Genomic DNA, 17,672 nt, shown 5'->3' with positions numbered 1-17,672 from the left:
GCCTAGCCCTATCCCTTTACCATTTCTTTATCTTTTGGACATTCTACTCTTTGGGTGTCGCTAGACTAAAATAAGAACTTAAAAAAAAAAAAAAAAGGTTTTCTTTAAAACTACCTGCTAGTGCCACCTGTTAGACCGCTGGTAATTGCTGCGGGGATGTTCCATAAACTTTTTCCCTAGGCACATCCAGAAGTTGTCTGTGTTCTCCCAAAGCCAGCCCGTACTTGACTGACACCGTTTTATTAAAACAGGATTTTTCCTCTTCCGATTTTGGGAGTAAATACGGAATGGGCCAGAGAGGGTTTTTGGGAGCTGTGCTATCGAGATAGGTTGGTGGTTGGGTGATCCTGATTTTTCTGTGACTGTGTTAGAACTTCAGTGTTTTTCATAAAAGATGGTATTGTCAAATCCTGTAGGTTTCAAGACTAAATATATCCTCAGTGCCATGTTCAACACTGGGAAAATAATTGTTCAGTGTTCTGCTGGCAAATAGATTTTTCCCTTAAATTATCATTCACGACTTACTGAACCTCATTTCATCGTTAAAGCAGCCCTAAAATAGGTAACATGACATTTCCCATTGTTACAACAGAAGAAACTGAGAAAATGGATAATAATAAAGTAGTAACTAAGCCAGACCCTCTCTCTTGTCTTTGCCTTTTGATTTTAACCTCATATGTTTTCTCCTAGCCCCAAACGCCTGTGAACTAGGGAGCTATCCTTGTATTCAGGAAAAGCACTAGCTTCTCAAACTTAATGCCAGTGACTGTACTAATTTGTCTTCTGACTTTGCAAGGATAATTTAGAAACACTCTGAAATTTGGAGTGAGAAATTGAAGGAAACCATATAAATGAGAGGACTTTGGAACTGCAAAGTGGTTACACTCACAAGTTATGATTTTCTGCATGGGTGGAGGACCCACGAAGAAACTAAGTTAAAGGAATTTGATGTGGACAAAAGAGTCGATGAAAATATCTGTGACAACTTTTCTTCACATGTTCTTACCTCTGTGTTCCTTTCCTGAAACTCAAACACTCCTTTCCTCATCCTGATGGAAGATTTTGTCAGGAATTCCATACATACAGATAGTGAGGAAATTGTCAATATAACCAGAGTGTGATTATTCAGGGTTATGTGTAACAAAAATGAAGTGCGAATTAACAATTGGAATTGACTTAAAGGTCAGTAATACAAACATGTTCCCAAAAGTAGACTTCAGTCTCTGTGGAAATTTTCCCCCATTTAAAATATAATTTTTAAATTACTTCTGGTGAGAAAATAAATTTTAGTGATTTAGCTCTTCTTTCATAAAAACACTTGTATTCTATTTAACTGCAGGGATTGAGAAAAGGTAGCTAAAACAGGCTTTTGAAAGGCAGCAAATTAAGTTGAGGGCAATTATATTTTTCATGTGGGTATTTCAGCACATATGTTTTGCATTAATTGCTGCAATAAATTCTGTTAACCTGGCAAAGAGCAAAAATAGCATATTGATGACATCAGGCTTCCAAAGAAGAAAGCAGCTTTTAGTATCTTGCTTTCTTCACTGAAACATTAAAAAAAAAAAAAAAAAATGTGTTAGCTGTTATGCTCCCAAAGAGTTAGCCAGCCTTTCAGACTATTGGCACATTTTCCACGAACAAAAGTGAGGATTTCGCAACAAACTTTTTTTCCCCCTTACTTCTAAAGAATTCATGTCAATTACTCATTTCCTTATTATTTGATTTTTTTTATATTTGTTACTCATTTTCCTATTATTTGATTTTTTTATATTTATATTTGGGTGTTCAGAACTCTCTCAAATCAAGACAAATGTAAACTGACTTTAAAGACCCCAGACTGAGCTGTCTACCCCTTTATAAGACAAAAATCTTGACTGATTACATAGAGGGCTTCAAAATAGACTGGAGCAAACAGAGAATTGTGGGTTAATTTTTATCACTAAGTGGCCAATTTAGTCAATATCAAAACTGTTTCTTCTTGACTTTTTAATGTATTCATTATAAGAAGGTTAATTTATGTTTTTTCAAATTAATAGTTAAGGAAAAAAGATAAATAAACTCTACAGGTCCAGTAAGTATAAACCACCTTATATAAGGCTTTAAAATTTTACTTTTTGCCTGTGATAAAGTTGATTGATTTCCAATCAACAGGAATTTGTAATATTTCCTATCTACTTCAGATTGACTAAGGGAATCACAGAGCAGCTTGTTAGTAGTTAACGTATATTTATTTCCTGATTTTTCAAACCCAATTTAGCAATTAATAAAAGTGTATAGATTTTAAAGGGATATATTCTTTCATTGCATATGATGGCAGTCTTCACACTGAGGGAAAGTCTGGGAAGCTAATTTGCAATGTCTTCCATGTGGATTATCTAACTAATCCTCTGGGTAAGCAAAACACCACTCACAGGAAAAATCTATTTGCAGGACTGTGTGGTGTGTTTTATCACCAACAGTATTGTCCTCTTACCAAACTGAGCTATTCCCACTCACTATGGCATAAAATTATATATATTTTTTGAATTACAAATAGGTGATGAGAAAACAAAAACAATCATGGATTTATTTGTCACTATCTAATCTTGTTCATTTTCCCCAGCTGTTCTCTTATCATCTATTATATTCAAAGGTGGCAAAAAGACTAGAGTTACATACAAATTGTGATCTTTTCTCCCTTGAATAAGTCACAGCCGATCATGGTAGATTTTGCATTTTTACAGAATAAAAGAACTGACATCATCATAACAAACTAGAACTGGAATTAAATTAGATTGTTACTCTTTTATGAAATCGGTAAACGCCACCAAATCTAGTTATTGCCAAATATTGGAAATATTTTCAAAGAGGCAGTATAAAAGGACATGGTAATTTTCTCTAGGTTTACTTTTACTATCTGGTTTACTATAGATAAGCTAATACTCATTTACGTTAAATAGCTAAAAAGATAAACTTAGAGATTTTATTATAGTGTTCTTGACACTTCTGATCTAAATTATGATTTGATTGTCCTTGTTCTCTGATAGAGAAATTTCCACATGTCATATATGTATTTCATCTGACTAAGCTAGTTAGATTAATCTATGCTTAACAATGGTGGTTTTTCCATCTTTTCAGATACAAGTGCTTTTCCCTGACATTTGTACACTGCATAAGGAAATTTTTTTTTTACCTTTGAAAATGATGTCCAAAATCATACTAAATGTTTTAATATAAAAAATATAAAATGAAAGGAAGAAAAATAAAAAACATAAAATTAGTAATATTCCTTTAAATTTTCCTTTCTAGAGGTTATCCTTTGAAAATTAGCTAAGAGTATTTTGCCTTAACGTTTGGCCAGGTTCGTAGTAGGTGTATTACCCTAACCCCATTAGTGAAACTTTGGAACTCTAAATGTAAGGACAAAAGTACAACTTTAAGATTCATTAAAATGAGTCAAGAAGAGAGTCGATATATAACTAATTGCTTATTACAAAATAATAACTCATCTTTCATGTTATAATAATTTATTGTTGGCCGGGAGCAGTGGGTCACGCCTGTAATCCCAGCACTTTGGGAGGCAGATCACCTGAGGAGTTCAGGAGTTCCAGACCAGCCTGGCCAACATGGTGAAACCCCATCTCTACTAAAAATGCAAAAATTGGCTGGGTGTGGAGGCAGGTGCCTGTAATATCAGTTACTTGGGTGGCTGAGGTAGGAGAATTGCTTGAACCTGGGAGGCGGAGGTTGCAGTGTGCCGAGATCAGGCCACTGCATTCCAGTCTGGGCAACAGAGCAAGACTCTGTCTCAAAAATAATAATAATTGTTATTATTATTTTTATTTATTGTTTGTATTTGTTTATTTACCAAATAGTGCTTACATGAGAATTATTTACCCACTGGATTTTGAAAAAAATATACATCCTAGGGACTGGAATTCTCTGTGCTCTTGAAGATGTCAAATTCAGTGGGATAGATGAATCTAAAACAAATGCTTATATGAAAATTGTTATAACATAGATACAAAAATGATGATATGAATCTTTAGTGGAGGGGGCAATTTAAGTCCCAGAACACAGTGCCTGAGAGACAGGGAGGATTTTTTTAAGGTAAAGGATAATAAGAAATTCCGAAAAACAAGGAGTAGGAGATTAAATGATTTGCCTAGGTTCATGTGGTGGGAATAATTTTAATCCAGATTTATTTTTAACTGCATGTAACTTTATAAATAATTTAAATGAATATATAAGATGACACATTTTTAAGCATGTTTGAATTAACTACATATTCAGAAATAGTTCTTCTTATTAAGCACATACCTAGCCTAATGTAAATTCTGTGTGAGTGCATGTGAGTTTATTGAAAACACATGTGAATGAATATCAACATAGAATCATCACCAAATAGAAACTTCTATAGGTGCTATTTCTATTATGACTACACTACCCAGAAATACTTCACTGAATTCTATTTGCATTTTACCATCTCTTTCATCAATATATTAAAAGTTTTCTGACTATTCCAGTGCTGAGTTCCATGCTTTCCACTGACACCATGCTTCTAAGATGCAAAGGCAAAGACTAGTGTTTTGAAATAAACCGATGAGAATGTGCTACCATTTGATCCTTGTGGACCATTATAAAGACCAGTAAACAAACTTTGAAGAGTTTGTTGATGCATGTGTGTCTATGTTTGTAGATGTCAGTCAAACTTGTATTGTCATGATCAAAATAAATGGTACATGTGAGATTTTAGACAATCCAGATGTTCTGTAGAGTATGACGAAGTCAAAGCTTTATTCTGATTTTAGTTTTCCAGAAATTTATTTAATAAGAAAATTAATTTATTCTACAGTGGGATTCTTTTGAAACAACTATGTGTGTATGTATATGCATGTGTGTGTTTGGGGATACCAAAATGTTTTTAAATTGAAACTTACTTTTAATTTACCACTACATTCTTTGTTTCCTATGCTAGAATTTTGAATCTTACATCCAAGGGACGCTTTTATTTCAAAAGGAAGTACTAGGAACACTTTTATTTCTAAACGAAATACTATATTACAGTTATTCTGTAGGCCAATTTTCTTCTTCTAGTCTATTTTCACAGCCAACAGTCAAACTCTGGCTGAACAGATAGCCTGTAGTACCTGAATTGCAATAATCTAAATTTTATGAGAATATGATTTTTAAAATGCCAAGATAGACTGATTTTATGAGGCAAAGGCAAAATACATATGCTATAGTTTAAACTGCTATTTGCCTGAATGACTATTTGTATTTCATAATTGAGTAATATGTTTTCATTTTTTGCTTTTTAATCTTTCAAAAAGGTCTCTCTGAATTAGACATAAACAAGTAATTCTGTTACTTCTGGAACACTTTAAAAAGCAAAACTGTGAAAATAAAATGCTGTTTACATAATAATGTCCTAGTTTTATAAACTTTTACATTTTGGGAGACACATTTTACTTGTCTGACTGATTTATAACACCAGTTAACAATGCACAGAAAAAAAGAGCTGTGTTTTAAGTCAGGTTGTTAGTGGGCTAAAAATGCACTGACAGTAGAACATCACAACTCATTTATGTCAACGGATTTACTTTGTTCTAAGAACACATTTTGTACTGATATCTTGATAGCTGTTCATTTCATAACAGTTTTGATATCAGTATGGCCTTTATATTTCTCTGATAAAAAGAGAAAAAAAGAAAATCTTAACACTTTATAAACAGCATGGAATTGACATTTACTAAAGTATCCAGGTTTCTAGTAGAATTTTGTTTTATGTTATCTTTAAATCAAAAAACACAGACTCATCGTACTGTGAGACTCTATATTGATTCCAAGGATTTCCCTCTACTGTTGGCAAAGATTGAGATGAGACAGCTAATTATGATTTCTTCTATAATTAAGATATTTATAGAAATAAATCCAAAATTATTTCTCAGGAGAAAAAGCTAATGAGAAAGAATAAGTTAAGGGCAGAAATTCTCTTATATCACATAAATAGGCTCTTAAAATATCACCTGACAAAAGGTGTTTCATAGCATTGTTTAATATCGCAGCATTTAAAAATTATTACATCAAACTTTTAGCTGTTCATTTGATAAAAATAGCATAAATTAACATTTCTGTGACACAAAATGCTGTTAAATTTAACATAGTTTACAAGAACTTTTATCTGCACACAATTCATGGATAATAGTTGACTTCACCTATATTCAATAGTTTTATAATTTTTTATCTGTGAAATAAAATACTAATTAGATCTATTAAAATATTTTAATTATGCTTGTGTAGAAAGAAAATAAATACAAACAGGAAGTCCACAGGAACAATTAAATTAAGAATATGCAAGCACAGTAGATAAAATTATGTTGCAAAACATAAGTACATGAAAAAACTATCTTCTCCAAACTTCTTAATGTCGTATCCTGGTGCATACAGTAAAACAGAAAAGCTGAGGTTTGAATTCCTGTCAGAAAAATATATGTTGATTTCTTAATTCTGTATTATGTTTGCCTGGAGAACTACACACAGCATTATAACACTGAGAATAAAATTTATTTCTTTCTCTATCATTTTCTTCTATTTGTGACATTTAAATATATTTAGAAGCAGATTAAAGAACTCTATGTAGTCCTGTAAACTAGAGCAAAGTTATTCTGCTTCTTATAACAGAAAGTGATGAAAATGATAAAGACAAGTGTATGTGAAATGAGGCTGGGACAATTACAGTGATGATGAGCATAGAAAGAAAATGTCATTACTCTTTAGTAAAAGCAAGATGTAATCAAAGGATTGGCTTATTTTCTATTGTAGTGGTTTTATAGTTATTTGTACTTGGCTATAAAAGTGCCTTATAACTGAAAGTTTTACAAGAAAATGTGCATTATCATATGAGTTTGAAATTCTTTAGCCATTAAAGCCTACTGTTCACCTTGAAATGATTGTTTAAAAATTATTTATAACTCAGTTCCATAAAATGCAACTATAGCATTACCACAAAGCCTATGATTGTGTTATTAGGTAATTGGAAAGATCTGCTTCAATAAAAAACGGTGGCATTTAACTTTAAAAATCCTTTTAGCACTGTCTGCATGTTTGTAGCACTTAAAAATCTTTCAAGGTATGAATATTAGTTTCACTCTCAGTCTTTCTAAGTGGACAAGTAGCCACTATGAATCAGAATTTAGAGATGTCCTTTAAATATCTTTATGTGGTAACAGTTCTCCGAAAATCAAAACTCCAGAAACATATATGACATTTTTAATGGCCTTCACTTAACGGGGAATATTTGTTTCAAACTCTTATTTTAGTAACTGAGAACTTTTTAAAATCTCATTTGTTTCTTTTACTAAGAAGAAAAGATGATGTAAATTCTTGGAATAGGCCATTCTTTGTGACACTACCAATACTATTAAGTCCACTAACAGTGGACTTTTGATTGAATCTCTCCATTGTGATGTAGGATAGGAAAGGAAGAGAGAGCATGACTCCGGGGAATCTTAATCCCACAAGCCAACAGAGAGGAAAATGTAACAGTAGAGATCAGTGGCAGAAACGACATCCAGACTTCCTCCTTTCCATAGGTACTTATAGCCAATTTGAGTCAAGTTAGTCTATACTTTGTTTCTTTGTTTGTTTATTTTGTTTTGGAGATGGAGTTTCTCTCTGTCGCTCAGGCTAGAGTACAGTGGTGCCATCTCAGCTCACTGCAACCTTTGCCTCCCGGGTTCAAGTGATTCTCCTGCCTCAGCCTCCTGAGTAGCTGGGATTACAGGCATGTGCCAGCACAATGGCTAATATTTGTATTTTTAGTAGACCTAGGGTTTTGTCATGTTGGCCAGGCTGGTATCGAACTCCTGACCTCCGATGATCCGCCCGCCTAGGCATCCCAAATTGTTGAGATTACAGACGTGAGCCACCGTAGCCAGCCTTATACTTTGTTCTTACTCCTTTACTGCATTCTACACCTTCTTGTTTACATCAGAACCCACCATTCCTTCTTTCCAAATCTCAGTAACTTAGTGCTCATCTGAAAGCCAAATCAACAGTCCAAGTAAGAACTGCCTTCCCCTTCTCATGAATATAAGCCCCTTCTCCTCATACATCTCAATTTAAAAGCAATAAGACTAGAGGGAGTAAAGCATGTGAAAGAAAAACCTAGAACCATATCCATCTAGATCTAGGACGGTGACTTCCAAGTTGATTTTTGCCCAGTAAAACTCCACTTACTTATTTACCAACTTAAATAGAATCATGACATTTAAAATCGTTTCAAATTTAAATCACTTTCATTTAAAAAGTTAATATATTCCATATACATATTTGAATATAAAATATTCTGAAATTAATAAAATAATGTGTTTTTTGTTACATACCAAAATATTTAGCAATCACATCATTAGAATATGAAACCTGGTGAGGGGTAACTGATAGCTTTGATAAATAACAGGCCTGAGGTAGCCATTAAAGAATGAAGTCATGCATATGTTCCTATCTAGCCTTAAGAAAATTTTCCTTTTCATCAGATTTTAGAATTGTGAACTCATATTGTCCAGCAATTGAAATAAACTATCCAATTACTACCGCAAATCAAACTCAGTCTAGAGTATTATATTTGTCCGTCATAACTCATCAGCCTATCCTGTCTGTCCTAAGGAAATGATCAGGTCTACACATGTTTAGAGAGGGGAGTTCTTGCCTGTATCAGTGTGGGGTTTAAGATATGTATTGCAGGCCGGGCGCGGTGGCTCACGCCTATAATCCCAGCACTTTGGGAGGCCGAGGTGGGTGGATCACGAGGTCAAGAGATCGAGACCATCCTGGTCAACGTGGTGAAACCCCGTCTCTACTAAAAATACAGAAATTAGCTGGGCGTGGTGGCGCGTGCCTGTAATCCCAGCTACTCGGGAGGCTGAGGCAGGAGAATTGTCTGAACCCATGAGGCGGAGGTTGTGGTAAGCCGAGATCGCGCCATTGCACTCCAGCCTGGATAACAAGAGCAAAACTCCGTCTCAAAAAAAAAAAAAAAAAAGATATGTATTGCAGTGTTAGATTTGGTCAATGTATGCAGATAAATCTCTCACAGATTTACTTTGAAATTCCATTCATCTTATTTTCTTACACCAATTATGCTGTATACTCAAACAGTTCTACAATAGATCACAAGAGACTTGAGGTTTGTATCTTGGGAGTCCCAATTAAGTAACCATTCACTTTAAAGTGTTTAGAATTCTCAGACGGTGTTATTTTTATTTGGGTACAAACACAAGGCACTTTATAAATCCAAAGTATGCGCTTTTAAAAAAAGGGTTTTGAAGTTAACTATTCTACTCTACTAGGTCACGTATTTAAATGGGTCTTGAAATTAAATTATAAATATAATTCCGAAGCCAAAATGGAACTGTTGTTAAATAATATTAATGTATTCAGTTTACAAGAAGGGATTCTGTACAACATATTATGAACTTATAAACTCATGGTGGTTTTAAATATATGTTATTTGATCATCACAGCAACATTGCAAGATACTCAAGGCAGATATAATTGCTTGATAGACAATAGAAACCGAATCAGAAGTAATGCTGCTAATTGCGTTTTTCTCATTTAGGCTAAATGGAATACACTAAAAATTTAATTTCAGAATAAATGCAATAAATTTAATCTTCAACACTTAATTGACTGTATGGTCTAACTAATTTTGGTTTACTTGTTATTCTTTGAGTAGAAACCAAATGCTGATGTGACTACTCTAATAGTATTCTATCATTTATTATTATCAGAAGAAACTTAAGGGTATGGTAGTTCATTAGTAGACAACCTACATTCCAATAAGTTTTTGACTAGATGGAATCTATGTTATAACCATATCTTCTTTTCCTCACTCTGTTTACTAATACTGAGATAAAACTAATGATTCATCTTAGCATATGGAGTAACATATAATTTTCATTTAGTAATGTGCAATTATTATCTAAACACAATGATACCTTAAGCCATTTAAACCTCTAAGGACATTGCAAATATAATCTAATAATTTATGCATACTGGCAAGGTCATTTCTACTATGTAAATCCCATATAAAGCTCAGAGAAATTAAATGATTGGTATGACACAACCAACAACTAAACTAGTATATCTTTTATCAGAATGAAGGTTGGTAATATCATTTAATTTAAAGGTGAGAAAGTATTTTCACAGTTTCAGAAATTTTCTCTAACACTGATCTGAAATATAATCTATAACACTGATCAATTGGTAGAGGGTTTTTAATTATTTTTGAGAGATAATTGCAATATAATTAAGCATACTGTTAATTTCCAAACTGATATCCTGGGAAAAATTCAATTATGGAAATTATACTATGTAATCCATGAAGCAGCTGTCTTCTGTTTTAATCTAAATACAATTACTTCTCATTAGGATTAATTTATTGGGAGAAAAATTCTTTAATTATTAAGAAATTATAATATAAAAGGTAAAGTTTATGCTTACCTTTCACTAGCAAAACTTAAAGAATCGAAATTTGAGAACTGTGCTTCTTTTATATTATAATTACCAATAGCTTTACTTATACTCACCTAATGTATTTATCATCTAACCAGGTAATCAAAATTTTAGTGCTGCTTGAAAATTTAGAAATCTAATTTCTATCAAATATGTAATTTATTTTTTCTAACTTTTTATAAGATTAAAGTTTGCTCTGCAAAAAAAAAAAAACTACTTGAGATGATTTTCAAAAGGATGGTGCTTTTCATGTATCAGGAAATGCTTTATTGACAACATGAGAATATGTTGTACAGTGTATGTTATTTACATTATGTTCTGGTTTGTGTATATTAGTAACCCCTGAAAATCATTCTCTTCTATTGTATTTATTGATTTTCATGGTCTGGTTCATGTTAATAATGCATGCTTAGTTTATGTAACCTTTCTTCATATCTTCCATTAGTCAATCGTGGGATTCTTTTTTTTTAATTTAGAAGAAAGATGAGGTAAAACCATAGTTTCCATTATTTAATAGGTCAGATAGACAATCAAGTGAACCTTTTGTTATTAATTGTATTTGAAGTGCTGTTTTATATTTTATTTTCTAACTCATTACAAATTAATATTCTGTGTGAAAAATGCACAATGTTCCATTTTATTTTAATAATATATTCAAAATGTAACCATATGCATGTTACATTTTACTTTTTGTCTTCAAATATTGATTAAAAGTCGTTAGAACTAGCACAAATTCTGAGTAGAATCACTTAAGCCTTTGAGTAAAAATAACTGCTTTAAATAGGTAAAACTTTACACACGTGTTATTATAAAACATAGTTTTACTTTGATTTCTCCTCACATTGGTAGTTAAGCTTTTGTTTGTTACATATAAGTAAATAATGAATACATTTAAAAAAATACATATTGCATAATAGTATGTTGAGTATTAGCCAGGGACAATATGAAAGTGCCATATTAGATATAAATAAACAGGTATATTGATCACTGTGGCAACATATTTAAGAAATGAATTAATTGTGGAATCACATGTAAATTTATCAAATTTAATATTTTTAAAGTTATTTTAATATGATAGCATTCATGTTGTTTTCTCTTTTGCATTTTCATTGTTTCCTCTTTAAACCTGTAATTATTATATCAGAAATTATCAGTGTGTTGAACATTAACCTATTCTTGTAAACAAATGCAAACAGTTTAAAAGGACACAGAAACTTTTGGTCTCTTGACTTTCCCTGTGATGTATCTTTTGTAATTCCCTTCTTTTTATACTATTTATAGACTTATAATAAAAAGGAAATTAAGTTTTTTGAACAACATCAACAACAGGCAATGTGAACTCAACAGAAGCAAATATAAATAATTCACTTTTATTAACTGTGTTTGTGTATTTTGTTTTCTTTTAGTCAATCTACTGGACTCAAAAACAATTCAAGGGGAGCTGGGCTGGATCTCTTATCCATCGCATGGGGTGAGTTCAATAAACCATCAAAAGGAAACATAATTTTCTCCATTACCTTTCTTAGAGAGCAGACAAATTTATTGTATTCTCTAAAGGAACTCTTGTACTTCTGGTGACAAATTATATTTATAGGAGTATTCAATATATGGAGTAACACAGCTTGACATTTGTGTCCAGTGGAGCTACTAAGAATTTTGAAGACTGTATTCCTTCTGAATTTATCAATTGCTTGAATGGACTGATTAAATAGTTTAATCGTTATTGGCATCATGTCAATGATCTGAGTGACTTTCTGTGATGTGATCAGAATAGGTGAATTAATTAGACTATCTAAATTTCAGGTAATGTAGAAAGTGCGTATTTGGAGATGGAAATCTCCAAAGTCGTAGCCTTAATACCAACCTTGGTAACTGCTCTTCCAAGTAGGTAGAATTTATTTGTCAACAGTATAAACCTATGTTGTCTTAATTTATTTGTTTAAAATGTCTACAATTTGCCTAGATCAGTTTAAAACTCGGAATGTTATTTAGAAAAAATTGGTGCTGCTTTTAAGTTTTAAACTTTTTATATAGCTTTGGTATTTTATCAATCCGGATACAAGTTAAAGAGTGTGTAGCATTTTGGTGCTCTGAATGACTATAATAAGGCTTTTCTGAGAGAAAATTTTTATTCTATTTTTTCAGAAAAATGGGGGGTTTTACATTTGTAAATCTCTCGTCCCTACACAATTGTGTAATAATTTCTAAGCATACCTTTTTTGTTTCTAAGTATAGCTTGTGAAATCAAAGTGCTATTTTGAAATATTTGTCATAGGAACAAATTTATGTATTCCTGTCCTTCTATGATAATCTCCTTTTCAAGAGATTGTAACAACTTCCACTTCATATTGGTGCTTAGTCTTCAGATTTTTGTGACTAAATGTACACATGTTTATGATACTACCAGCTTCTTCACGAGCGGATGTTTTCAATCAGAGATACTTCATCTATCTGTCATCTTTGTATCTGCTTCTCTTCCTGACACACCTTGACTTTGACAAAATGCCAAAACCTAAAATCAAGTCTTCATTAGTTACTTTAGAGGAGAGAGTATGAAGTAAGCCAGGATTTGGTTTTCCCAGAGGTGTAAAAGGAATCAAATGATTAGGATAAAAGCACAGACCAGGTTGTCGTAAAGAATGAATCGAAACTCAAGATTGAGCTGGAAAACTGATTTGAAACTAATCATCTAAAAGTCAAACCTCACCTTAATTTTGATTTTAGAAATTTGAATGTTTCGTCATGAAACATTCTTCGGTAATACACCAGAGAACCTGCTGCTTCAGGATATAAGAAAAGCAAAAACTATAGTAACATTTTACTAATAAATATGTAAATGTTTATTTTTAAAAACAACAAGAAATTATCTTATATTTCACAGCAACAGTCTGGCTTATGTTTTCCGTTAAAGAAGGTATTATGGTAACACATTTTATGTATTGAGAATTGGGGGAAATGAAGTCCCCCATTGTTAATCTCAAAGATAATGTGATGGAATGGAGCTGGCACTTTTACTTCCAGATCTGTGTTGGAGGTAGAGAGTGGGGTATTCCAGCACCTTGCTGGGTAAAGTGTGGCACAGGGACAAATCAGCAACATCAACATGTGGGAGATTATTAGAAATCCAGGCTACCAGACCCTGCTCCAGACATTTTGAATCAGAATGTGCATCTCAACAGGTGACTTTTTACCACATTAAATTTGAGAAACGTTCCTCTGGATAAATTACTTCTTTACATTTCCCATCTATGGTCCAATTTACTACCTCTTCGTTGCCTAGGAATCTCTTACAGCTTCCACAGTCAACAGTTTTCAGTTTCTCCTTTGGTTTACTGTTGCCCTAGAGAGCTCCGCTCGGACCTGCCCTCTGTTGATCTTGCAACCGTGGTTTTCCTATTTCTGATGCATAAAATATCCTAAAATGTTGGTCATTCTCTTCAAGCTTATCATTATTTACAGGGAGAAAAGAGAAACTTCCTAAAAAAAAAAAAAAAAAAAGAAAGAAAAAGATCAAATGATGTGAATTGTTGTTCTGTGGTGATAATGTTGTGTATATTTCCTTTAAATTTCCCACATATTATCCCACATATTATGTTAACCATAATATATATAAAGAAATACATAGTGCAGATTTAGAAAATGTTAGATCACTTGGGGTTTTTTTGAGAAATGGATCAAATTATTGGGTGAAAATACTGTGTTGTAAGTTTAGGTTTTGGATTTAATAGCCTGGCATATACAAATATTTGTGCCTTTAGGTTCAATTAATTATTTTTATTGTCTAATCTTTTTCATTTTTAAATGAAAAGGATAGATTAGTTTTCTGTTTTATTTTTAAAGAAAATAGATACTTATAACCGTTGTGATACCCTTACTGAAAGGTTTTCCATAAAAAAAAAAAAAAAGACAAGTGCTGGAAATACCTTTGAATTTATTATTTAATTAATTAACTCTAATAACTGGCAGTGCATCTGACTGGAGGTTAAATCAAATATGACTAAACTTAAGAGGAAAAAAATCATTATAACAACATTATAACATAATCACTGCAAATGCTCATTCTTGATTTAGGGTAGTGGTTCTTAACAGGTTGAGTGAGTAAGAAGAGACAATTTTTATTTTGCCTCCGGGGGATATGTGGCAATGCCTGAAGTCTTTTGTCACAACTAGGGAGAGGAGACACTTTGACATCTAGTCGGGGAGACCAGGGGTACTGCTAAATATCTTACAATGAATATGCCAGTCCCTAAAATAAAGAATGACCTGCTCTAAAATGACAGTGCCTAAGTTGAGAAACTCTGCTTAGGGAATTAGGAACTGTCCTTACTAAGATTTAGGAAACTGCCCCCTCCTTCTCTAACTTCCAAAAATATTCTCATCAGAAGCTCTAAATTCCAAATCTGTTGAAATGTAAATTTTAGAAATTAAATAAGTGATCAATTTCATGAAAATAATACTCAAATTTGTAAACTGAAATTATTTGGGGATATCATGAATAGCGTTTCATTTTTCAATGAAAGAGTTTTATTTGACACTGATATTATCTGGCATTATATTTGGTGCCTTTAGCAGACAGAAGCAGTTACCTTCTCTGGCCTTAAAAACTAGGAATTATAATATAATTTGAATCCTTTGCTTAATTTTATTCAGAAATTTAGGCAAATAATTCAATAGTTCTAATATTAATATTTGATTTTGAGAACCATCAACACATATAAAAGCTTCCAGATATTGTTAGGTTGCAACTTAGAAAAACAGTCTTTAGGTTACACGTGACTCTTAAGTTGATTGTACTTAAACTGATTGATTCATTGATTGGTAGTGTCAATCTATCAAGTAAACTTTTAGACTACACATCATTACATAAATGCACTGGAGGAGAAATCCAAGGAAAGTTGAGCTACACAGTTTTCACGTAGTATAGTATTGATATCCTGATTAACCAGTACAAAAAAATCATGAGCATGACTTACTTAATTCAAGAAACTCCAATAAGAAGAGAGTGAGGAGTGGCAGCATTCGGGGAGTGTGGAAAAACCACTGTCTGAAACGAGTAATATCTATTTGTGGAAAATAGAAAGAAGTATCGGAATCAGCAATTGTAGAATTAAGGTTTCTTTAGATATGTATTGATGTCTTAGCAGTGAACATGCACTTAAATGAAAACATGCTTTTAGCAAATACAGAGCTTGTTAATTGCCCACCCAATATCTGTTCTTTGGATGCTTCTTGCTGATGAGAGAAACACAGATATGGTTCAAGTTTTCACCTACCCAGGTGTTCCTGGAAAATCTCTGCGACTCCAAGGGGTGAATGTTGATTCATCTGAGAACTAATTGTGACCATAATTATTTTGGCATAGATTGGTTGAAACAAGGAGACGTAAAGCCAATGAGACTGGTGCAGAATTTCGGTGATTTCTAGGAAAGGATTTCCTCCTGACAGAGAGATGAGGAGAGGCTCAGCATTTCCTCCCTTTGGGCTTGCTCCTTGAAGGCTCAGGGTCCGCAGCAGCTGCATTTTTCTCAGAACCAGAAAGCCAGAGCCAAGTGAGCATAAGAGAAACCAGTATGCAACCGATGATCACTGAACCACTGAATTATGTGAAGGAATGCCTCTTCTTTGTTATTTAAGCCACTCTTAGTATTTTTCATACTTTCAAATGAAAGGCATCCTGATACGATAGAAAGTTTTATCTTTGGTCAAATATTCTAATTTCTAAATGGAGGTTATGGCTACAGCATAGTTGTATATTATGATGTTATTTATATTTGCCAGGTTGTCTTTTTTACTGCTTTAGTAAGATGTCAACAATAATAGAAAAACAGGTTAAGAACCTTGGTTAGAATTGAGGCATATGCATTTCCATTCTGTCTCTACCACTTATTATTATGTGATCAGATGTAAGACAATTCATCAAAAACTGACCAGGTGGCTCACACCTATAATCCTAGAACTTTGGGAGATGAAGGCAGGAGAATCACTTGAGGCCAGGGCTTCAAGATCAGCCTGGGCAAGCATAGCAAACCACTCCTGCAAAATAAATAAATAAATAAATTAGCCTGGAGTGGTGACATTCACCTGTAGTTCTAGCTCCTCAGAAGGCTTGAGATGGGAGGATCCCTTGAGCCCAGGAGTTCCAGGCTGCAGTGGGGTGTGAATTGAGCCACTTCATTCTAGCCTGGGTGACAGAGCCAGATTCTGTCTCTAAATCTTTCTTTTTAATCTTGAAAAAACATTTGTCTTCACTTCTAAAAAAGGAATTAGAGTAATTCCTATGTCACAGCACTTTATAGAAAATGAAACATTAGCAAATGAGATATTTCTATGTATCTAAGAATATATATATGTTATATACATATATATATATATATAAAAAACATGTGAAAGAGCCATATAAATATCATTTCTTATTCTAAGGCAGACAAGCTTTGAGGTTCTTCCATTTTAATCCAAACTCTTTTGCTAAATTAATTTACATGTCTCCTAAATCTCAGTCTACACTTGATGTCTTCAGTTTGGATTGGGGAGAAGGAATATTGACACTGCTGTGTAAGTCCAAGCAGGCACTGCTTCTCAATTCAGAGCCCAATACATTCCTCTGACGCCACTGGATTCTTATTCCATCTAATCTGCACAGACAAAAGTTTGCATACAATCTTGCTGCAAAAGGAATTGTGGTTTTGGACCGTGAATTTTAACCCAGTATTAATAGACTCGAACACATCTTAACTAGTCAAAATAAGAACCATTACAATTATCACATTTTTACCTGTGAGAAATAAGTTTGTTTATTCCCGTACAATGAAAATTGGTGCTTCTGGATTCAATGAATTCTTGGAAAGCATTTTCTGTATCATTCTACCGTGGAAGCGATTTCCCTGCGAAAGGTCCTCGAGATGCTTGAAGAAATTGTAGTTGGTTGGTGAGAGGTCAGGTGAATATGATGGATGAGGCAAACCTTTGTAGACATATTTGTTCAACTTTTGCAGCATTGGTTGTGCAACCTGCCATTGGGCATTGTCGTGGATGAGAATTGGACCCTTTCTGTTGATCAATGCCAGCTGTAGTCACTGCAGTTTTCACTGCTTCTCATCGATTTGCTGAGCATACCTCTCAAAAGTAATGGTTTCACCAGGATTCAGAAAGCTGTAGTGGATCAGACCAGCAGCAGA

The 17,672-nt window shown here is 33.2% G+C and overlaps 1 protein-coding gene across 2 annotated transcripts in view; it reads left to right on the top strand.

Annotated features, from left to right (window-relative positions):
• Window positions 1–17,672, top strand: part of EPHA3 (EPH receptor A3) — a 374,626-nt gene that overhangs the window by 7,558 nt on the left and 349,396 nt on the right. For both annotated transcript variants that reach the window (XM_064380008.1, XM_064380007.1), the window contains exon 2: window positions 11,904–11,968. In XM_064380008.1, coding sequence (XP_064236078.1) covers window positions 11,904–11,968 — 65 coding nt within the window. The remainder of the gene's footprint in view (window positions 1–11,903; window positions 11,969–17,672) is intronic.

Source organism: Aotus nancymaae, unplaced genomic scaffold, assembly GCF_030222135.1.
Source record: "Aotus nancymaae isolate 86718 unplaced genomic scaffold, 86718_ANA_hifiasm-v0.15.2.pri h1tg000022l_1, whole genome shotgun sequence".
Taxonomy (NCBI): domain Eukaryota; kingdom Metazoa; phylum Chordata; class Mammalia; order Primates; family Aotidae; genus Aotus; species Aotus nancymaae.
The sequence above is the reverse complement of the archived record's forward strand: the minus strand, read 5'-3'. Positions and strand labels throughout refer to the sequence as shown.